This window comes from Hyperolius riggenbachi, chromosome 4 (assembly GCF_040937935.1).
Source record: "Hyperolius riggenbachi isolate aHypRig1 chromosome 4, aHypRig1.pri, whole genome shotgun sequence".
Lineage (NCBI taxonomy): Eukaryota > Metazoa > Chordata > Amphibia > Anura > Hyperoliidae > Hyperolius > Hyperolius riggenbachi.
In genome coordinates this window covers 273196598-273220853 of record NC_090649.1, presented here as the reverse complement: position 1 = coordinate 273220853, position 24256 = coordinate 273196598, and the positions used below count along the sequence as shown (strand labels likewise).

General features: G+C 44.2%; 1 protein-coding gene and 1 long non-coding RNA gene across 5 annotated transcripts in view; one reads left to right on the top strand and one right to left on the bottom strand.

The window, feature by feature from the left end:
- Positions 1–24256, bottom strand: part of ARMC2 (armadillo repeat containing 2) — a 249722-nt gene that overhangs the window by 85619 nt on the left and 139847 nt on the right. For all 4 annotated transcript variants that reach the window (XM_068231267.1, XM_068231268.1, XM_068231266.1 and 1 more), the window contains one exon: positions 8879–9054. In XM_068231267.1, the coding sequence (XP_068087368.1) occupies positions 8879–9054 (176 nt within the window). The remainder of the gene's footprint in view (positions 1–8878; positions 9055–24256) is intronic.
- Positions 17371–24256, top strand: part of LOC137503788 (uncharacterized) — a 30582-nt gene continuing 23696 nt past the window's right edge. The window contains exon 1 of the long non-coding RNA XR_011019338.1: positions 17371–17541. This is a non-coding gene — a long non-coding RNA (uncharacterized lncRNA). The remainder of the gene's footprint in view (positions 17542–24256) is intronic.

Below are 24256 nucleotides of genomic sequence, written 5' to 3'. Positions count from 1 at the left end.
TAACTGTGGAAACAGACAGCTGCAATCTCTGAGACAGCTTTCTGTATCCTTTCCTTAAACTATGATAGTGAACAATCTTTGCCTTCAGGTCATTTGAGAGTTATTTTGAGGCCCCCCATGTTGCTACTCTTCAGAAAAAAATAAAAAAAGGAGGGAAACTTACAATTGACCCCCTTAAATACTCCTTCTCATAATTGGATTCACCTGTGTAAGTAGGTCAGGGGTCAATGAGCTTACCAAGCCAATAATTAGTTCTAAAGGTTTTGTAATCAATAAAATGACAACAGTGCCCAAATGTATGCACCTGCCTAAATTTAAACAATTATTGCACACTTTCTGCAAATCCAATAAACTTAATTTCACTTCTCAAATATCACTGTGTGTGTGTCCAATATGATATATTTAACTGACATTTTTTATCGTAACAACCAACGATTTATACAGGAAAATCATGACGATTAACAAGGCTGCCCAAACTTTCGCATCCCACTGTGAGTAGTTTAATGAATACAGTAGTTACAGTGTGCTATGTAATAGGCCCCGTGTTGTTCATGAACGTGAACATGTTATGACAAAATGTGCCACTGTATCTTCCTAACACACAACTGTAAGTAGCACCGCTCTCTCGAACAGAGAAAGGGATGTCCATTACTATTCTCCATCGTGAAGTGAAAAGTGGACGACACACCCTCCAAACAGTCCTCCATGCAGCGGTCCAGTCGGTAAGACACCAGTCCACTCACTGTCCTTGTGTACTCATTACTATTCTCAACTAGATTCCCTCTAGGGGGTGCCAGGCATCAATACTGTAAGTAGTTAGAATAAGCAGCGGAAAGAACGGGGGGGGGGGGGGGTAGAAAACAAGCCATACACACACATTGATTTTCAGGTACAAATCTATTGCACCATCATGTCTGACGGATTGATTTCCATTGATTGGGGGTGGGGCAGGAGAAGTGGCCAATTGATGGGCTAAAGGGTTGCACTGCATTGAAAGTTTGTACAAATCAGACTAGCCTTTTGACAGCAAAACAGAACAGTTAAAGAAGTTGCCAAATTAATTTGAAGGAAAATACTTAATGGAATATAGTTACAAGTTATACAGATTTTTGTACTGAAGTTCAGTAACTCGTTAAAGCGGAACCACAGTCTGCCATAACATACTCTTAAATACCGGTCTTCCAGTTACTAACTATAAACTGTAGATATCCAACCTGCTTTGTAATACCTTTTTTGCAAAAATACTTGTAGTCCTGATCCTGAGAGGAGGTTTTTTTTTTATTATGACTTTGTGCATTTAAGCACAAAGGAAAAAACACTATTATCTCGGAGTCACTTACAGTCCTTGATGCATCAGAGCAGTTTTTTTAAAAACCTTACGCATCAGAACAGGAAGTTCCATATCTCAGCCATACGTAATGCTGCAAATGAACCTACGCCATGAACTTCCACGCTACCACGAGCACGTCACCTGCCCCACCAGGAACGCCAACACTCTGGACCACTGCTATACGGTCCTGAAAGATGCCTACAAGGCAACCCCGCGAGCTGCACTGGGCTCATCGGACCACTGCATCATTCACCTGATACCCACCTACAGGAGACGCCTGGAAACCGCAAAACCAGTCCTAAGATCCAGCAAAGTCTGGTCGGAGGAGGCTAAACAACAACTTCAAGCCTGCCTCGACTGCACGAACTGGAAGGCTCTGGAAACACCGAACTTAGATGAGTGGGCAGACGTTGTATCCTCGTACATCAGCTTTTGCGAGGAGCAGTGTGTACCAACAAAAATCCGCAAACACCACCCGAATGACAAACCTTGGTTCTCCAATAAACTTCGGCGTCTGCGCAGAAGCAAAGAACTGGCGTTCAAGTCTGGCAACCAGGAGTATAGGAGGGCAAAAAACACCCTAAACAAGGAACTGAGGGCCGCCAAAAAGAACTACGCTGTAAAACTGGAACAGAACCTCTCCTCAAGAGACACACGAACTGTCTGGAAGGGGCTCAAGGCTGCCACGAACTACAAGCCCCCTCCGCAGCATGCAACTCCCAGCACCGACCTCGCTGAGAACCTCAGCGAGTTCTATTGCAGATTTGAGAATCCAGCAAGGTCCCCAGAGCCTTTGGCCGCCACCTCTGACTTAGAACCCCCACATGCAAGCCCACCCCCCTTGCGGTGTAGGAGGATGATGTCAGGAAACACCTGTCAGAGATTAATGCAAGGAAAGCCTCAGGCCCAGATGGAGTGTCACCAGCCCTGTCTGAAAACCTGCGCACAGCAGCTTGCTCCCATTCTCTCATTTATCTTCACCAAGTCCATTCAGGAAGGCAGGGTCCCTGCTTGCTTCAAGAGGTCCACAATCATCCCGGTCCCCAAAAAACAGGGTGTCTCAGACCTCAACAATTTCAGGCCGGTGGCTCTCACCTCAGTCATCATGAAAGCCTTTGAAAGCTTGGTTGTGCCTTTCCTCAAGCAATCGACCGAGTCCCTGCTGGAACCGTTTCAGTTTGCATATAGAGCAAACAGGTCTACTGACGACGCCATAAATATCTGCCTGGAGCTTGTAAATGAACACCTGGACAGACCTGACTCATACGCCAGGATCCTTCTACTCGACTTTAGCTCGGCGTTTAATACCATCAGCCCCCTAATACTTCAGGAAAATTTCGCTGCCCTCGGAGTCCACCCCACCCTCCGCCTCTGGATCACGGACTTCCTAAGTAATAGATCCCAGGCCGTCAAGCTAGACACTATCATCTCCCAACCAAGGACCACCAATACAGGAGCCCCCAAGGTTGCGTACTGTCGCCGTTCCTATTCTCCCTATACACTAACAATTGCAGGTCCACTGCGGACTCCGTCAAAGTCCTCAAGTTCGCCGACGACACCACCATCGTTGGCCTCATCTCGGTTAATGATGAGCAGGAGTATCGCCAGCAGATTGACAGAATTTGCCACTGGTGTAGGGAGAACGGGCTGGTCCTCAACACTACAAAATCGGTCGAGATGATTGTCGATTTTAGGAAACGCGCCACCACCCCACCCCCGATCAGCATTGACGGCACGGTAGTTGAGAACGTCCCCTGTGCACGCCTCCTTGACACGACAATCTCTAAGGACCTGACATGGAAAGCCAACACTACCTCAACCCAGAAAAAAGCCCAGCAGAGGCTATTTTTCCTACGCCAACTTAAGAAGTTCGGTATGGCCCGCGAGCTTCTGACGAGCTTCTACACTGCCACAATTGAATCTGTCCTCTGCTCCTCCATCCTGGTCTGGTATGCTGGATCCGCCGCCAGCGACAGACACAAACTGCAGAGGGTCATCAGATTAGCGGAGAGAATCATCGGGAAACCACTCCCCTCTCTTGACCAGATTTTCAACTCTAGACTGCGCTCCAGAGCTTAAAAAATCGCTAATGACCCGTCCCACCCAGGTTTCCGCTTCTTTAGTAGGCTCCCCCTAGGCCGGAGATTCCGATCCATCTACACCAGGACCACAAGGCACAGGAACAGTTTCTTCCCCTCAGCCGTAAATTATCTGAACTCTTAGATCCCTCCTCATCCTACACGACAAGTGGTGTCTGGTAGCACCCAGCCTGACCGCACGGGTGCTCACTTCATATATACGTGTTCAAATGTGTCCAAATGCTGTAACTGTACCCCTTATATTGTCTGTCTGCTTACATATATGTATCGTTATGTCCTGCTTGTTCTCACACTAGCCCTGTACTTGCCAAACCCAATTCCGGGCACGGCCCAGCCGTGCTTGGCGAAATAAAAGATTCTGATTCTGAAATGAACGCTCTCCTACATAGAGGAACTGTGTATTGCTGGTAGGATGTAGCATGATAGAATAGATTTGAGCAGGAGGGGTAAGGAGGAGAACAATGCACAATCTCCCGCCTGTGCTAGGCCGAGACAATTCAGACACAACAGGTGGGGTTTCAATCAGGATTTAAACACTTCCTTGGATAGAGCTGTTCTGATGGACTGTAGTAAGGAGGTCCTTAGGGAAGGAGCAGCATGATAGAAGGCTATAGTTCCAAAGATTCGGGGATGGACTGTGGGTATTTTATTAGATCCTGATGATCAGAGTTTGTGGGTGGTTCAGTGTAGCAACAATACATTTTCAGATAGCCAAAGCCTAAACTGTGCAAGAATTTGAGTAAGCCATTGTAACCAGTGTAGTGAGAAAATAATCTATGTTTCATAGCAATGGCAAGGTAGACTTGGTACCAGCCTGCTAGCGGCATTTTGTAATAACTGTAGGCAGCTAAGGACCTTATTTGGAAGGCCTGAGTAGGGGGTATTGGAACAGTCCTGCCATGATGTAACAAACATGTAAATTAGTAACTTCAGTAAACCTGTATACTATACAGCTTTATATCTAATTTTGGTTGGACTTACCAGTCTGGAGGCCCTGGCCACCCACCTAGCCATATCCTTCCAAACGCAACTACATCCATCCCTGCTCCCTGTGATATTATTGCCTGGACTCTGCACCAATATTAAGGTGAGATTGCAATCCCATATGAGGAAGTTAGTAGTCAGGTTACCAGGTTACTAGTTAACCACTTGAGGACCTCTACCTCCCCCCCCCCCCCCCCCTTAAGGACCAGGCACTTTTTTTCCATTCAGACCACTGCAGCTTTCATGGTTTATTGCTCGCTCATACAATCTGCCACCTAAATGAATTTTGGCTCCTTTTCTTGTCACTAATAAAGCTTTTTTTTTGGTGCTATTTGATTGCTGCTGCAATTTTTACTTTTTATTATATTCATCAAAAAAGACAAATTTTGGCAAAAAAATGATTTTTTTAACTTTCTGTGCTGACATTTTTCAAATAAAGTAAAATTTCTGTATACATGCAGCGCGAAAAATGTGGACAAACATGTTTTTGATTAAAAAAAAACCCCATTCAGCCGATATTCATTGGTTTGGGTAAAAGTTATAGCGTTTACAAACTATGGTGCAAAAAGTGAATTTTCCCATTTTCCAGCAACTCTGCCTTTTCTGACCACCTGACATGTTTCATGAGGGGCTAGAATTCCTGGATAGTATAAATACCCCCCAAATGACCCCATTTTGGAAAGAAGACATCCCAAAGTATTCACTGAGAGGCATAGTGGGTTCATAGAAGATATTATTTTTTGTCACAAGTAAGCGGAAAATGACACTTTGTGACAAAAAAAAAATGAAATCTGCCACGGACTCACTATGCTCCTCTCTGAATACCTTGAAGTGTCTACTTTCCAAAATGGGGTTATTTGTGGGGTGTGTTTACTGTCCTGACATTTTGGGGGGTGCTAAATTGTAAGCACCCCTGTAAAGCCTAAAGGTGCTCATTGGACTTTGGGCCCCTTAGCGCAGTTAGGCTGCAAAAAAGTGCCAAACGTGGTATTGCCGTACTCAGGAGAAGTAGTATAATGTGTTTTGGGGTGTATTTTTACACATACCCATGCTGGGTGGGAGAAATATCTCTGTAAATGACAATTGTTTTTTTTTTTTTTTACACACAATTGTCCATTTACAGAGAGATTTCTCCTACCCAGCATGGGTATGTGTAAAAATACACCCCAAAACACATTATACTACTTTTCCTGAGTACGGCGGTACCACATGTGTGACACTTTTTTGCAGCCTAGGTGCGCTAAGGGGCCCAACGTCCTATTCACAGGTAATTTTGAGGCATTTGGTTTCTAGACTACTCCTCACGGTTTAGGGCCCCTAAAATGCCAGGGCAGTATAGGAACCCCACAAGTGACCCCATTTTAGAAAGAAGACACCCCAAGGTATTCCGCTAGGTGTATGGCGAGTTCATAGAAGATTTTATTTTTTGTCACAAGTTAGTAAAAAATTACACTTTGTGGAAAAAAAAAAACAATAAAAATCAATTTCCGCTAACTTTTGACAAAAAATAAAATCTTCTTTGAACTTGTCATACACCCAACAGAATACCTTGGGGTGTCTTTTTTTCTAAAATGGGGTCACTTGTGGGGTTCCTATACCGCCCTGGCATTTTAGGGGCCCAAAACCGTGAGTAGTCTGGAAACCAAATGTCTCAAAATGACTGTTCAGGGGTATAAGCATCTGCAAATTTTGATGACAGGTGGTCTATGAGGGGGCGAATTTTGTGGAACCGGTCATAAGCAGGGTGGCCTTTTAGATGACAGGTTGTATTGGGCCTGATCTGATGGATAGGAGTGCTAGGTGGGTGACAGGAGGTGATTGATGGGTGTCTAAGGGGGTGGTTAGAGGGGAAAATAGATGCAATCAATGCACTGGGGAGGTGATCGGAAGGGGGTCTGAGGGGGATCTGAGGATTTGGCCGAGTGATCAGGAGCCTACACGGGGCAAATTAGGGTCTGATCTGATGGGTAGGTGTGCTAGGGGGTGACAGGAGGTGATTGATGGGTGTCTCAAGGTGTGATTAGAGGGGGGAATAGATGCAAGCAATGCACTGGCGAGGTGATCAGGGCTGGGGTCTGAGGGCGTTCTGAGGGTGTGGGCGGGTGATTGAGTGCCCTATGGGCAGATAGGGGTCTAATCTGATAGGTAGCAGTGACAGGGGGTGATTGATGGGTAATTAGTGGGTGTTTAGGGTAGAGAACAGATGTAAACACTGCACTTGGGAGGTGATCGGACGTCGAATCTGCGGGCGATCTATTGGTGTGGGTGGGTGATCAGATTGCCCGCAAGGGGCAGGTTAGGGGCTGATTGATGGGTGGCAGTGACAGGGGGTGATTGATGGGTGGCAGTGACAGGGGTTGATTGACAGGTGATCAGTGGGTTATTACAGGGAAGAACAGATGTAAGGGAGGGTCTGAGGGCAATCTGAGCGTGTAGGCGGGTGATTGGTTGCCCGCAAGGTGCAGATTAGGGTCTGATCTGATGGGTAACAGTGACAGGTGGTAATAGGGGGAGATTGATGGGTAATTAGTGGGTGTTTAGGGTAGAGAACAGATGTAAACACTGCACTTGGGAGGTGATCTGACGTCGGATCTGCGGGCGATCTATTGGTGTGGGTGGGTGATCAGATTGCCCGCAAGGGGCAGGTTAGGGGCTGATTGATGGGTGGCAGTGACAGGGGGTGATTGATGGGTGATTGACAGGTGATCAGGGGGATAGATGCATACAGTACACAGGGGGGGGGGGGGGTCTGGGGAGAATCTGAGGGGTGGGGGGGTGATCAGGAGGGAGCAGGGGGCAGTTTAGGGCATAAAAAAAATAGCGTTGACAGATAGTGACAGGGAGTGATTGATGGGTGATTATGGGGGTGATTGGGTGAAAACAGGGGTCTGGGGGGTGGGCATGGGGGGGGGGGTCTGAGGGGTGCTGTGGGCAATCAGGGGGCAGGGGGGGGGGGAAATCAGTGTGCCTGGGTGCAGACTAGGGTGGCTGCAGCCTGCCCTGGTGGTCCCTCGGACACTGGGACCACCAGGGCAGGAGGCAGCCTGTATAATACACTTTGTATACATTACAAAGTGTATTATACACTTTGTATGCGGCGATCCGGGTGCTAGTAACCCGCCAGCGCCTCCGAACGGCCGGCGGGTTACAGTGCGAGGTGGGCGGAGCCAGTCCCCGGCGGCCGATCGCGTCACGAATGACGCAATCGCGCCGCCCATGCCCGTACAAGGACCGCCGCCTCTGTGCATGCGGCGGTCCTTGCGGGATCCACTTTCCGGCTGCCCCTGTGCAGTGGGCGGTCGGCAAGTGGTTAAAGAGGAACGGTCGCGAAAATCTTAAAATTTAAAACGCATACAAATAAGAAGTACATTTCTCCCAGAGTAAAATGAGCCATAAATTACTCTTCTCCTATGTTCCTGTCACTTACAATAAGAAGTAGAAATCTGACATTACCGGCAGATTTCAAATAGCCTATCTTCTCATTGGAGGGGGGGAAGGGGGGGGGGTCTCAGGGATTTCTTTATTTGTAAAAGCACTTAGTGAATAGCAGTTGCTCCGTCCAACTGCCAAAATAGTGTGCAGCGAGCAGGGAGGCTGGCCAGCATCTTTGTATAAAACTTTTTCAGTAAATGTCTCTATAAAGAACAAAGGCCATGCTGAGAATCCCATATGGAGAGATGGACTAGCCCAAACCCTGTTGGTAATGTCAGATTTCTACTACCTACTGCGAGTGACAGCAACATAGGAGAGGAGTAATTTATGGCTCATTTTACTCTGGGAGAAATGTACTTCTTATTTGTATGTGTTTTAAATTTTAAGATTTTCGCGACAGTTCCTCTTTAAGTCCTGTGGGAACTCTGATGCAGCACAGTGCTATCGAGGTAGCAAGCCTTACTGCCAGGTAGGGAATCAATGTCCAGCTACAGACTCACTTTTAATATCTGGCTCTTAAAGGGAACCAGAGAGGATGAAGAAAAGCTTTTATACATACCTGGGGCTTCCTCCAGCCCCATACGCCAGGATCGCTCCCATGCCGCCATCCTCCGATGCCTGGATCTGCCGTTACCGGGTCCCGTCATTGCCGCGAGTCGGCCAGTTGGCCGGCGGACGCGGACAATTATCCGCATCACAGGGGGCTCCATCCATACAGGTACGCGTGTGGCTGCTTACTGCGTAGCCGCATGCGTACGGGTATGGAGGGAGCCCCTGTGATGCGGACAATTGGCCGCGTCCGCCAGAAGTGACGGGCCCGGTACCGGCGATCCAGGAAGCGGAGGATGGCGGCGTGGGAGCGATCCAGGCTTATGGGGCTGGAAGAAGCCCCAGGTATGTATAAAATCTTTTTTCTATTTTACCGAAGCATTCCTCTCTGGTTCTCTTTAAATAATAAAACTATAATTTTTGATTATCTAAGACCAAATTACCTATACAATGGAAAAAAATTGTACAAAAGGTGGAGACGTACCATCAAAATTAACTTTGCTAATATGAGACCCAGTTTATCAGATCCAATATCAATCAGCTTGTACAAAGTCTTCAGGATTGCAGATCGCCTTTTGCATCTCTTTCCTAACATATTGCCATCTTCCAAAGTTTTCTGCAACTTCACACACAGGCTGCAGAGGTCTTCATGACTTCTGTCTGTTAGAAATATAAAAAGCAAACAGAGCTGTTTCGTCTGTATGAATTCAACTGCTTGACATGAAAATATAATGTTTAATAGTATACTTTTGATCATATCAAATCATTTGTTAATTTGAATACAAAGTTTTTGCTCAATCATGCAAATAATGTTTTAAGCAACCATTTCATTCTAGAAATTCAATTGGAACAATTGAAAAAAAACAATTGTTCTGTTTGTGACAACATAAAACCAGTGATCACAATTTAACTTTTGTTTATCCTGATTGAATCAAAGATTACATTGTATACTTAATTGTACTACATTTTCAGCACAATTATTCTGCACGTTTTTGGTATACAAGTGACACAGGGATCCTAGTGGCTCAGTTGGTGATGCACTATCTCAATAAAAAATTCTGTGAAAAATAAAAATGACATTGTTTATATGTCTGCAACGTATTATTATATACATGTAAACAAGCTGTAAGTGATTAGTATATGTTCTGTCAAGTAGCATTTTCAGAAGGGAGTCAGCAAATGTGTCTTTAGATACATTTTTAACAAAGACATTTGCTGACTCTCTTCTGAAAATGCTACTTGTCAAGCCATATACTAATCACTTACAGCTTGTTTACATGTATATTGATTTTTGTGCACTGCCTGATGCTTTCAGTGACACATTGCAAGATAGTGGGTTATTGCAATGCACTGTTGCATGTTTTTTTTGGCCCGCAACACAGTCCTGTCCCATCCAGCATCAGTGAATGGGATCAGCATTGCAATGGACAGTAACACAGGTGCCATGGATTGCATAGAAGGATATAAACCTATCCTGTGAGTATTCCAATTTTTCGTCAAAACAAGTTGCACAGAAAATTGGAGGAAAAAGTACACAGTTCCACAAGACTACCAATCACAACAGGGGTGTAACAACAAGGTACGGGTGCCCCATGTGAGATTACAGTGTGGTCCCTTGGCGATCTATACTCTCTCCCTTTCCCACAAGTGCAGGCAGTAGAAAAAAACACACACACTGACACACAACTTCCCCCATGTTGCAGTCAATAGTTTATAAGAGTCTGGGTAACTGAACCATTTCTGCTCTATTGTTATTTGTTCCCACGTTAATAAATGACTCCTAGCATTTTTGGTCCCTTGTGTATTATTCCTAGGATTATCATTGTGATGCAGTCTCCAGAAGGGAAGGTAAAGTACAGAAAGACAGGAAGAGAGAGGAATCACTCAATGTGGATATAGACAGCAATCAAATATTGACAGAATTCTGAAACCATCAATGTTATGCAGAAATACATCCATAGAAAAATAACAGCTACAAGATAGCCAGAATGGAGACCTGCCACACTTGCATTGACCATCAGCCACAGGGAAAGATGACCCAGCACTGAATGTTAGGATTTAATATCATTGTTCAATTTTAGGTGAAGAAGGGCTACCACTACCACTGCTCTTCTAAAATATAGACTAGATCAAATCTACAGATAGATTGCAAAGGACTTCTGGGTAGATCACACTAGCCACATGACGGAGTGACACATACATTGGCCTCAATTCACTAAGATCATGCTGGAGATAATAAGGCAAGAGAAAACTTACCTCACACAGTGAGAGAGTAATCTTATCTCTTCATTCCTTAAGTTACCTCCTCTGTAGTTAATTTACCTCCTCTGTAGTTATTTTCACACGCAGTTAATAAACAGCCTGTCTTTAACTCTGGAGTTATTTTAAGGATTGAAGAGTTAACTTAAAGACAGAAGAGTTCACTTTAGGTTTGCCTGAGGTAACATGTTTCCTGAATATGACATGCCTCATCACCATGGTAACAACTCTAGAAATACTATTAAAGACAGGAGATAAGCTTAGTGAATTGAGGCCATTGTCCTTACTCTGACAAGCTAAGTGCAATATGCCATCCTGAAATTTTACTCAGCAGTGTAGAGGATTACGATGTTGCAAAGTGGGAAGCCATACATTTTTTTATCCAAGCCAAGCTTTATTGAAACATAATAGGCATAACATATTAATGTGTACGACATCATACATTAAAGCAATAAAGCATTGGCCAATATTAACATCAGAAAACAAACAGTCAAACACATCATTAGCAGTGATGTCTAATGCCGGGCATATACGCGTCGGTATCGAGCCGCTGGCTCGATGCCGGCGCATCCCCGCTTGTCCGTACGGGCGCGTGGATCGATTCCCGCTCGTCCCCGTGGGCGCTTCTTATCTGCCGCTCGTTTTTTTCCATTGTCCGCCCACAGGGATCAAGCGCAGAATCGATCCGCCGCGGTGATCGTACACGTCAGATATTATCAATCGAGCCATCAGCGGCTCGATTGATAAGAAGAGAACGACCAGTGTATACCCAGCATTACAGCTACTGTGAATGCTATCGCAATGCATATCCACTTCAAAATAGAGTGTGTCAGACAACATTCAATGCAGATCGGTTGATAAGAAAAAAGAGCAGAAACAATGCTCTCCGGCAAACAACAAGGGAAAAGCAGTTGTAAGTGATATTCACACTGAGGACGCATACGCACTACTAAAGAGAACAACGGGTCCGTCAGACCCTCCCGCTGGGCGGCCGTTCTCCCGACAGTAGTGCGTGTGTACAGTCTGTGTGCAGACTGATAAGGCTGTTTCTGAACGATCTGCCCAGCGGGAGGGTCTGACGGACCAGTCGTTCTCTTTAGTAGTGCGTGTGTACGCACCTTTACAGTTTAGTTTTAATAGAGGAAAGCCAGGTTGCCCATATTATATCAAATTTAGCTATGGTACGCCTACGTTGATAGACCGTTTTGCGAAGTGGGAGAACCTGGTTAGGGAAGCTATACATTTACAAGCATTATGAGCTACCGCTAATTACACTTTAATATGAAGAAAGAGGATGGATTCCGGCACAACAGTTACAGAGGTAATTTATTGAAGCATGGTAAGAAAAGTACTTTATTGAAGCATGGTAAGAAAATTACAACAGGTTACAAACACACCTGTGTCGACAGCTGTTACGCATGATCTCACACTTCCTCAGGACACCAAGGCTCACCCCTTCCTTTTCCCACCCCACCCAAATTCCTAATCATGGGGGTGGTTACAATTCAGTCAGGTAATGCCCAAGCATTAACCCTTACAGGACAAAGGTGATGCACATATATATGCAATTAAATCAGATAAAAACATCTCAATTATATAAAAAAGCTGAAATTTCGTTCCTGTCATTGAAACCCAGACTATTTAGGACATTGGTCATGGTCATCAAAGAGCCCTCTTTATGTAATAATTTGTCCCTTGAACCTTCTAGGCATATCAGAGATTTTAATAAGGCCAGCTACCTCCAAGCAGTCTGCACTGCCCCCATGTTCAGAATTTACATGATCAATCATGCGGCGTGCACCTACCCAGCTCCCGATCGATCTCTTATGGTGCAAAAATCGGTCCTTGAGTGGCTGAGTGGTCTTCCCTATGTAGAATCTCCCACAGGGGCACCAAACGCAATACGCCACATATCTGGACCTGCAATTAATCTATTCCTTAACATGCCATGCAATTCCTCCTACCTGGATCACTTTACCTTTCCTGACAGATCTACAGATCTACAATGACCACAGGGGAAGTTTCCTTCGCATTTTTTCTCAGTCAACCAATTCTTAGTATTACCTCTTCTGAAACTGATCCTGGGTGGTTTAATAACAATCTCCTTTAGATGTTCATCCAGTTACAATTTTGCCGAAAACGGAGCATGATGTCAGCATATTTGGTCAAGCACTATTTGGCTTGCTGAGGAGGACACTGTAATACGCATCTAATTGACTGGTGGCTTCTAGTAATCAAAGTACTGTTGGGCCACCCCTGTGTATGTGCTTTAATTGTGGCTTACATTTGGTACCTGGTCGATCATTTTGACTTGGTAATTTTCAAAGTAGCTCAGAAGCCAAAAAAAGTGTGGGCACCAGATTTGGAAGAATACGTGTGCTGTGACTGACAGGGAGCATTTGTCTGTCATACAACGTCACCCATTTGCCAGAGAGCACAGTTAAGGGTTATCAGTCCACACACACTTGTTCTACTGCAAATACATAAATTGAGAGCAGTTCAGAGCACAATAGGAAATTCCTAGAACTACAACAGAAGCCGCCAGAGGAAAACATTAGCAGAACATTAACAGAAGGTAATAAACCAAAGGAACATTCACATTTCCTAGATCCGATAATCATCTAATGCTTAACTATATTATAAAAAGAGCAGCTTAAGTTCTGGTTAAAAACAAGCTGAACTGGATGCTTATTAATGATGGCTGTACTATACAAACTAATATCCTTAATAAAGAACCTTGGAATAGATACAACTGCCAAGTGGAGCTGGCTTCACAAAGAATTAAACGTGCACATAGCAAGCTGGCTCTACTCCAAACATCATGCGGTACAAAATGTTTGATAGCAAAGAGAAAATACAGCTTATGCTGATCTGGAGTAACCTTTTTTTCCATTTCAATAGGATTTGGCACTACGGACTTTATTTTGTAGTACAATTTTCGGCGTATAGTAGAATGTTAATTCTGTGGCATAGCTATACAGTGCTTTACCTGAATGCATAGCACACAGACAGGCCACATTCACACAAACACATGGCCATACGTTTGGAACGCAACGGATGCGATCGCACACCTTCTGTGTTGCACTGCTGATCCCATTCACTACAGTCAATGGGTCAGCATTGTGTTTTGCCAAAAATGCGTGCAGCAGTGCGATATCACAACACACTGATGCACAGCGCATAAAGTATGAATGTCAGGCAATGCAGTCTACGCACGTCTGATATTCTTGCATATGGCACACCATACGTGTTGCTGAAATGCACACAGCAACACGTATAGTGTGAACGAGGCCTAATGTGACTGCATTATGCAGAGTAAACGTGGAATTACTTCAACATACAATAAAGAAGTTGCTTATTGCACATAAAGATATCCTACCTGTTTTGACTCCCAGTAATGTTATACCTGCATAGGATTTATATGTTCTCCCTGTGTTTGTGTGGGTTTCCTCCAGGCCCACCAGTTTCCTTCCTATACAGATAAGTTAAAGGGTTACTACCAAAATTGACCTTACTCTGCGACATAGACAGAAGACTGTGACTATGGCAGGGGTTAGATGGCTAGCTCCTCTGACAGTTAGCAACATGACTATATATTTTGTAAAGGACTCTTTGTGACCCTATGAGCCACAGCATGCCAGACTCCTCTATCATCTACTTCCTCTCGAAGCTTGTCCAAGTTCATGTTTGTTGATTCAATGAAACTATCTAGCCATCTCATTTTCTGCCATCCCCCCTCCTTTTGCCTTCGATCTGTCCCAGCATCAGGGTCTTCTACAATGAGTCCTGCCTTCTTATTGTGTGCCCAAAATATTTCAGCATGGCTCCTTTCAATGAACAGTTTAGGTTAATTTCTTTCTGGATTGACTTATTGGAGTCTATTTGCAGTCTAGAGGACTCCCGAAAGTTTTTTCCAGCACCACAATTTGAAGGCTTTGATTATTTGGCCCTTAGCCTTCCTTATGGTCCAACTCTCATAGCCATACATTACTTCTGGAAAAACCATGGCTTTGGCGATATGAACCTTTGTTGGCAAGGTGGCATTATCCAAATGTGTCATTGCTTTCTTTACAAGGTCCTAATTTCATGGCAGCAGTCAGTGTCTACAGTGATATTTGAGCCCAAGAACACAAAGTCTGATATTGCTTCCATTTCTTCCCCCGCTCTATGCCAGGAAAGGATGGGTCCTGACGCCATGATCTTCGTTTTGTTTTTTTAATGTTGAGTCTTAGGCCAACTCTTGCCTACTCCCATTTCACTTTCATCAAGAGGATTCTTAAATTAATCCTTCATTTTCTGCTGTAAGAGTCGTTTCATCTGCATATCTGAGGTTTCTGATATTTCTCCCAGCAATCTTAATTCCATCTTTTGCTTCATCCAATTTGTATGATATACTTTGCATAAATATGCAGTATATATGCATGATATACTATGCAATAACTAGGGTGACAATGTACAGCATTGTTGTACTCCTATTCCAATATTGAACCAATCAATTGTTCCATGTTCAATTGTTACAGTTGATCCACTCATCTTGTTTTGAGCCCCTGCAGGTCCAATCCCTTTAAAGCAGTATAAAACCCTGACATAATATTCAATAAAAACATGTTTTCCTACTTTTTATATGCCAAACGGTTAGCGTATTTGCTTTTGTGCATAAGTATTATTATTCATTTAGAAATTATACATTCCTAAAATAAACTAATTTTACTCTGAGAGCTGACTTTGCATTTTATTTATAACTGCTTTATTCATCCTCTAACTTAATCAGAAAGCATTTATGATTGTCTCACTGTCTTTGTGAGACCACGTGGTGTGAGAGAAGGCTTTGTTCACATTCCTGACTTGATAGAATTAAACACTAGATAACATTATGTAAAGTTGCGGAAGCGGCCAGCTCTGCTGAAAGGGAAGCTTCTAAAGCCTGTGTTAACCCTTTGAATGCAGTTCTAGTAAAAAAAAAAATGCTGGTTGTATATAATATGCTGTAAATAATCTATTAGAGCAAAGTAGAAATGCTGGGTTTCATTCCGCTTTAAAGGACATCTCCGCACTTTGATTGGCCCAATAGGCTGCCTGCCACTTGACAGGAAACTTGACAGGCAGCCTATTGGGCCAAAGTGCAGACATAACGTCCTTTATGTGATTGGACCCGCAAGGGCTCAGGGCAGGACGAGTGGAGCTCTTGTCATTGCCAATTAGCAGGCATAACTTTGTAGCGCTTGCTATGCTACTCTGATAAGGCACACTAACTCTGATAAGGCACATTAACTCTGATAAGGCGCAGTAAGGGGAGCTATAGTGATAGTAAATCAACCCCTATATGTGTTACATTCAGATGACAACTTTTACTGAGCACTGCAACAGATATTCATGTTTCCAGAGCCCAAACAGGGAAAATACAGATGAATGAGAAAGGCAGCATTAAGAAAAAGCTACAGGTTCCTAGAAACTCCTCCTATGCATCCCAAATCTCCTATGATTTACTTTAAAAAGCTTAAAAATATTGTTAAATAAAATATTGTTATAAAAATAGCTTAAAAATAAAGCTTGCAAATGCCTTAAAATATACAGGATAACTATGAAGAAGCATTGGAATGCAAAAACGCCATAGGCTTATTGTGCAACCAGTCTTCAGGGGCGTACTCATGCAGTATTTGTCTTGCCTTTCAGGATATCTCACTTTATCCTTGGGGGGGTCGCTGTGGGGAATAACAGTTGTACTGATGCATTTCTCTGGTGTATGAAAGGGCTGCATACTGTTGCTACGGGGAAGGGAGGAGAGACACCAGAGTGGAGAACGATGGAGCAGCTACCAGCAGGTGGGGTAAGGAAGGTGCTAATGTGCTCGCCTATTGCTGTTACAGATCCAGACCGGTTTGTAAGATAAATGTGGAAGAATATGTGCTGAGATTTTCATTCAATTTTTCTGCATGCACCTGGCTCCTATTTGCAACTGATGCTGTCCGAGTTGAACATTTTGGTCTCCTGGCTCAGAGGGATGAGGTGCATCAGCTTGATAAAATCTAGAGAGAGTTTAAATCATGTTGATGGTTTTTGGAGCTGTGTGAAGTTGGCCCCCCTACAATCAGCACAAATAAAAATTTTAGCGTGTTTGATTAGAGCTACGTTTGTGCCCATTTGTGCTGCAAAAATAAAGATTTGTGCTGCTTTTGTTTTGAAGTTAATAGCAATTATTTTTTTCCAGACTATGACCTCACCCAGCCCCCCTACAACAGCACATGGACACCAAAGTGGTATAGTTGGTTAGCGCCGGGTTTGTGCCCGTTTGTGCTGTAAAAATCCCTGTTCTACCCGTTATCGTTTTCAAGATATTAAAAGGTTTTTTTATAAAGGTCAAAAGTTCACCCAGCCCCCCTACAACAGCGCACAGACACAAAAATGGTATGGCTTGTTAGCGCTGGGTTTGTGCTGCACAAATCACCGTTCTATCGGTTATCGTTTTTGAGATATTAAAGGGGCACTACAGCGAAAAACTGTAACATTTAAAATATGTGCAAACATATACAAATAAGAAGTACATGTTTTTCCAGAGTAAAATGAGCTATAAATTACTTTTCTCCTATGTTGCTGTCACTTACAGTAGGTAGTAGAAATCTGACAGAAGTGACAGGTTTTGGACTAGTACATCTCTTCATAGGGGATTCTCAGCAAGGCTTTTATTCTTTATAAAAAATATTCCCAAAAAAAGGATTTAAACAGTGATGCTGGCCAGCTTCCCTGCTCGCTACACAGTTTTTTGGCAGTTGGACAGAACAACTGCCATTCACCAAGTGCTTTTGAAAATAAATATATCCCTGAGAATCCCCTATAAAGAGATGGACTAGTCCAAAACCTGTCACTTCTGACAGATTTCTACTACGTACGGTAAGTGACAGCAACATAGGAGAAAAGTAATTTATGGCTCATTTTACTCTGAAAAAAACAGGGACCCAGCGCTGCAAGGCGAGAGTGCTAACCATTATGCCACCCCCTGTGCCTCTCTTTGTACCATCTCTTTGCCTCTGTGTGTACCCCCTGTGCCTCTTCTTGTACCCCTTCTGTACCTCCATTTGTACCCCCTGTGCTTCTGTGCTCCCTCTGTGCCTCTTTTGTACCCCCTGTGCCTCAGTTTGTACCCCCCTGTGGCTCTGTACCTCCATTCAGTGACGGACTGGGAGCTGGAAAAACTGAAGAAATCCATCTGCTGGGTCCCCAGTTCGAATCCCAGCCAGGTAAACATCTGCAAGGAGTTTGTATGTTCTCCCCGTGTCTGCGTGGGTTTCCTCCAGGTACTCCAGTTTTCCTCCCACATCCCAAAAATATACAGATAAGCTAATTGGCTTCCCTCTAAATTGGCCCGAGACTACAATATATACACTACATGATACTTACATAGGACTCTAGTAGGGATTAGATTGTGAGCTCCTCTGAGGGACAGTTAGTGACAAGACTATATACTCTGTGCAGCGCTGCGGAAGATGTTGGTGCTATATAAATACTAAATAATAATAATAATAATAATAATAAAAGGGGTACAAACAGAGGCACAGGGGGTACAGAGGCACAGGGGATGATACAACAATACAAAGACGTTGACCCTCTGTGCCACAGCCTGCACTCAAGGATCAAGCAGTTATGTTTTGAGTTGAGTAATTATTGAGCAGTAGAGCTAATGCTGGTTTTCTGCTTATAGCACACAGGAAGTAGAGGCACATGGGGTACAAACGGAGGCACAGAGGGGGTACAAGCACAGACACAGGGTGTACAAACGGTGGCACAGAGGGGGTACAAAGGCACAGGGGGTACAAACAGAGGCACAGGGGGTACAAACAGAGGCACAGGGGGTACACACGGAGGCACAGAGGGGGTACAGAGGCACAGGGGGTACAAACGGAGGCACAGAGGGACAAGGGGTACTGAGGCGCAGGGGGTACAAATGGAGGCACAGAGGAAGTACAAACAGAGGCGAGGACATAGAGAGACACACATGGGGGACACAGAGGGGCACAGAGGGAGAACAAAGGCACTGAAGGTGACAAACAGGCAAAGAGGGAGACAGAGAGGCACAGAGGGGGACACTGGAGGCACAGGGGGGCACATAGGAGGCAAAGGGGACAAAGATAGCACAGAGTTTCGACTTAAGAACAGATTCAGGTTAAGAACGAACCGACAGTCCCTATCTCATTCGTTAACTGGGGACTACCTGTATATTAAATATACCAGAAACATCACTTACCTGGGGCTTCTACCAGCCCCATGCAGCCATCCTGTGCCCTCGTAGTCACTCACTGCTGCTCCAGTCCCCCGCCGCCAGCTAGTTTCGTTTTTGCCGACCTCGGTGTCGGTGGGACGCATTGCGTACATTTTTTTTCACTGATGCAACGCGTAAAAATTTACGCATTGCAACACTAAGCGTAAAATGTATGTGTTAATGTTCCTGCACCAGCGGGAGTGCATAAAAATGTACGCAATGCGGTCCGTCGGCCCCGAGGTTGGCAAAAACGAAACTAGCTGGCGGCGGGGGACTGGAGCAGCAGTGAGTGACTACAAGGGAACAGTATGGCTGCATGGGGCTGGTAGAAGCCCCAGGTAAATGAAACTAATTTTTTTTTTTGCCTGACTATTCCTTTAACCATTTCAGCCCGCGGGGATTTTTCACCTTATGCATCAGAGCAATTTTCACCTCCCATTTATTCGCTAATAACTTTATCACTACTTATCACAATTTATTGATCTATATCTTGTCTTTTCCGCCACTAATTAGGCTTTATTTGGGTGGTACATTTTGCTAAAAATTATTTTTTTATAAATGCATTTTAACAGGATTAATAAGAAAAAAATGGAAAAAATTCATTATTTCTCAGTTTTCGGCCATTATAGCTTTAAAATAATCCACGCTACCATAATTAAAACCTATGTATTTTATTTGCACGTTTGTCTCGGTTATTATACCATTTAAATTTTGTCCCTATCACAATGTATGGCGCCAATATTTTATTTGGAAATAAAGGTGCATTGTTTCCGTTTTGCGTCCATCACTATTTACAAGCGTATAATTTAAAAAATATTCGTAGTATACCCCCTTCAAATGCATATTTAACCACTTAAGGACCACAGTCTTTTCGCCCCTTAAGGACCAGAGCCTTTTTCTCCATTCAGACGACTGCAGCTTTCACGGTTTATTGCTCGGTCATACAACCTACCACCTAAATGAATTTTACCTCCTTTTCTTGTCACTAATACAGCTTTCTTTTGGTGCGATTTGATTGCTGCTGCAAGTTTTACTTTTTATTATATTCATCAAAAAAGACATGAATTTTGTCAAAAAAATGACTTTTTTAACTTTCTGTGCTGACATTTTTCAAATAAAGTAAAATTTCCTATACATTTGAGCGCGAAAGTTATTCTGCTACATTTCTTTGATAAAAAAAAAAAAAACATTCAGTGTATATTTATTGGATTGGGTAAAAGTTATAGCGTTTACAAACTATGGTGCCAAAAGTGAATTTTTCCATTTTCCAGCATCTCTGACTTTTCTGCCCACCTGTCAAGTTTCATGAGGGGCTAAAATTCCAGGATAGTACAAATACCCCCCAAATGACCCCATTTTGGAAAGAAGACATCCCAAAGTATTCAGTGAGAGGCATGGTGAGTTCCTAGAAGATTTTATTTTGTGTCACAAGTTAGCGGAAAATGACACTTTGTGACAAAAAAAAAAGTTTCCATTTCTTCTAACTTGCGACAAAAAAAAAAAAATGAAATCTGCCACGGGCTCACTATGCTCCTCTCTGAATACCTTAAAGTGTCTACTTTCCAAAATGGGGTCATTTGTGGGGTGTGTTCACTGTCCTGGCATTTTGGGGGGTGCCTAATTGTAAGCACCCCTGTAAAGCCTAAAGATGCTCATTGGACTTTGGGCCCCTTAGCGCAGTTAGGGTGCAAAAAAGTGCCACACGTGGTATTGCCGTACTCAGGAGAAGTAGTATAATGTGTTTTGGGGTGTATTTTTACACATACCCATGCTGGGTGGGAGAAATATCTCCGTAAATGACATTTTTTTATTTATTTTTTTTACACACAATTGTCTATTTATAGAGATATTTCTCCCACTCAGCACGGGTATGTGGAAAAATACACCCCAAAACACATTATACTACTTCTCCTGAGTACGGCGATACCACGTGTGGCACTTTTTTGCACCCTAACTGCGCTAAGGGGCCCAAAGTCCAATGAGTACCTTTAGGATTTTACAGGTCATTTTGAGAAATTTCGTTTCAAGACTACTCCTCACGGTTTAGGGCCCCTAAAATGCCAGGACAGTATAGGAACCCCACAAATTACCCCATTTTAGAAAGAAGACACCCCAAGGTATTCCGTTAGGAGTATGGTGAGTTCATAGAAGATTTTTTTTTGTCACAAGTTAGCGGAAATTGATTTTAATTGTTTTTTTTTTCACAAAATGTAATTTTTCGCTAACTTGTGACAAAAAATAAAATCTTCTATGAACTCACCATACTCCTAACGGAATACCTTGGGGTGTCTTCTTTCTAAAATGGGGTCATTTGTGGGGTTCCTATACTGCCCTGGCATTTTAGTGGCCCTAAACCGTCAGGAGTAGTCGAGAAACCAAATGCCTCAAAATGACCTGTGAAATCCTAAAGGTACTCATAGGACATTGGGCCCCTTAGCACACTTAGGGTGCAAAAAAGTGCCACACATGTGGTACCGCCGTACTCAGGAGAAGTAGTATAATGTGTTTTGGGGTGTATTTTTACACATACAGATGCTGGGTGGGAGAAATATCTCTGTAAATGACATTTGATTTTTTTTTTACACACAATTGTCCATTTACAGAGAGATTTCTCCCACCCAGCATGGGTATGTATAAAAATACACCCCAAAACACATTATACTACTTCTTCTGAGTACGGCGATACCACATGTGTGACACATTTTTGCAACCTAGGTGCGCTAAGGGGCCTAACGTCCTATTCACAGGTCATTTTGAGGCATTTGGATTCTAGACTACTCCTCACGGTTTAGGGCCCCTAAAATGCCAGGGCAGTATAGGAACCCCACAAGTGACCCCATTTTAGAAAGAAGACACCCCAAGGTATTCTGTTAGGAGTATGGCGAGTTCATAGAAGATTTTTTTTTGTCACAAGTTAGCGGAAAATGACACTTTGTGAAAAAAAAAAACAATACATATCAATTTCCGCTAACTTGTGACAAAAAATAAAATCTTCTATGAACTCATCATACACCTAACAGTATACCTTGGGGTGTCTTCTTTCTAAAATGGGGTCACTTGTGGGGTTCCTAAACTGCCCTGGCATTTTTGGGGCCCTAAACCGTGAGGAGTAGTCTTGAACCCAAATGTCTCAAAATGACCTGTGAAATCCTAAAGGTACTCATTGGACTTTGGGCCCCTTAGCACAGTTAGGCCGCAAAAAAGTGTCACACATGTGGTATCGCCGTACTCAGAAGAAGTAGTATAATGTGTTTTGGGGTGTATTTTTACATATAACGATGCTGGGTGGGAGAGATATCTCTGTAAATGACACATTTTGGATTTTTTTTACACACAATTGTCCATTTACAGAGAGATTTCTCCCACCCAGCATGGGTATGTGTAAAAATACACCACAAAACACATTATACTACTTCTCCCGAGTATGGCGATACCACATGTGACACTTTTTTGCAGCCTAGGTGCGCTAAGGGGACCAACGTCCTATTCACAGGTCATTTTGAGGCATTTGTTTTCTAGACTACTCCTCATGGTTTAGGGCCCCTAAAATGCCAGGGCAGTATAGGAACCCCACAAGTGACCCCATTTTAGAAAGAAGATACCCCAAGGTATTCCGTTAGGGGTATGGTGAGTTCATAGAAGATTTTATTTTTTGTCACAAGTTAGTGAAAAATGACACTTTGTGAAAAAAAACAATAAAAATCCAATTTCCGCTAACTTTTGACAAAAAATAAAATCTTCTATGAACTCACCATACCCCTAACGGAATACCTTGGGGTGTCTTCTTTCTAAAATGGGGTCACTTGTGGGGTTCCTATATTGCCCTGGCATTTTACGGGCCCAAAACTGTGAGTAGTCTGGAAACCAAATTTCTCAAAATGACTGTTCAGGGGTATAAGCATCTGCAAATTTTGATGACAGGTGGTCTATGAGGGGGCGAATTTTGTGGAACCGGTCATAAGCAGGGTGGCCTCTTAGATGACAGGATGTATTGGGCCTGATCTGATGGATAGGAGTGCTAGGGGGGGTGACAGGAGGTGATTGATGGGTGTCTCAGGGGGCGGTTAGAGGGGAAAATAGATGCAATCAATGCACTGGGGAGGTGATCGGAAGGGGGTCTGAGGGGGATCTGAGGGTTTGGCCGAGTGATCAGGAGCCCACACGGGGCAAATTAGGGCCTGATCTGATGGGTAGGTGTGCTAGGGGGTGACAGGAGGTGATTGATGGGTGTCTCAAGGTGTGATTAGAGGGGGGAAATAGATGCAAGCGATGCACTGGCGAGGTGATCAGGGCTGGGGTCTGAGGGCGTTCTGAGGTGTGGGCGGGTGATTGGGTGCCCTAGGGGCAGATTAGGGTCTAATCTGATGGGTAACAGTGACAGGTGGTGATAGGGGGTGATTGATGGGTAATTAGTGGGTGTTTAGAGGAGAGAAGAGATGTAAACACTGCACTTGGGAGGTGATCTGATGTCGGATCTGCAGGCGATCTATTGGTGTGGGTGGGTGATCAGATTGCCCGCAAGGGGCAGGTTAGGGGCTGATTGATGGGTGGCAGTGACAGGGGGTGATTGATGGGTGATTGACAGGTGATCAGTGGGTTATTACAGGGAATAACAGATGTAAATATTGCACTGGCGAATTGATAAGGGGGGGGGGGTCTGAGGGCAATCTAAACGTGTGGGCGGGTGATTGGGTGCCCGCAAGGGGCAGATTAGGGTCTAATCTGATGGGTAACAGTGACAGGTGGTGATAGGGGGTGATTGATGGGTGATTGATGGGTAATCAGTGGGTGTTTGGAGGAGAGAAGAGATGTAAACACTGCACTTGAGAGGTGATCTGATGTCGGATCTGCGGGCGATCTATTGGTGTGGGTGGGTGATCAGATTGCCCGCAAGGGGCAGGTTAGGGGCTGATTGATGGGTGGCAGTGACAGGGGGTGATTGACGGGCGATTGACGGGTGATTGACAGGTGATCAGGGGGATAGATGCATACAGTACACGGGGGGCGGGGGGGATCTGGGGGGGGGGGGTTGGGGAGAATCTGAGGGGTGGGGGTGATTAGGAGGGAGTAGGGGGCAGATTAGGGACTAAAAAAAATAGCGTTGACAGATAGTGACAGTGAGTGATTGATGGGTGATTAGGGGGGTGACTGGATGCAAACAGTGGTCTGAGGGGTGGGCAGGGGGGGGTCTGAGGGGTGCTGTGGGCGATTAGGGGGCAGGGGGGGGGGGGAAATCAGTGTGCTTGGGTGCAGACTAGGGTGGCTGCAGCCTGCCCTGGTGGTCCCTCGGACACTGGGACCACCAGGGCAGGAGGCAGCCAGTATAATAGGCTTTGTATACATTACAAT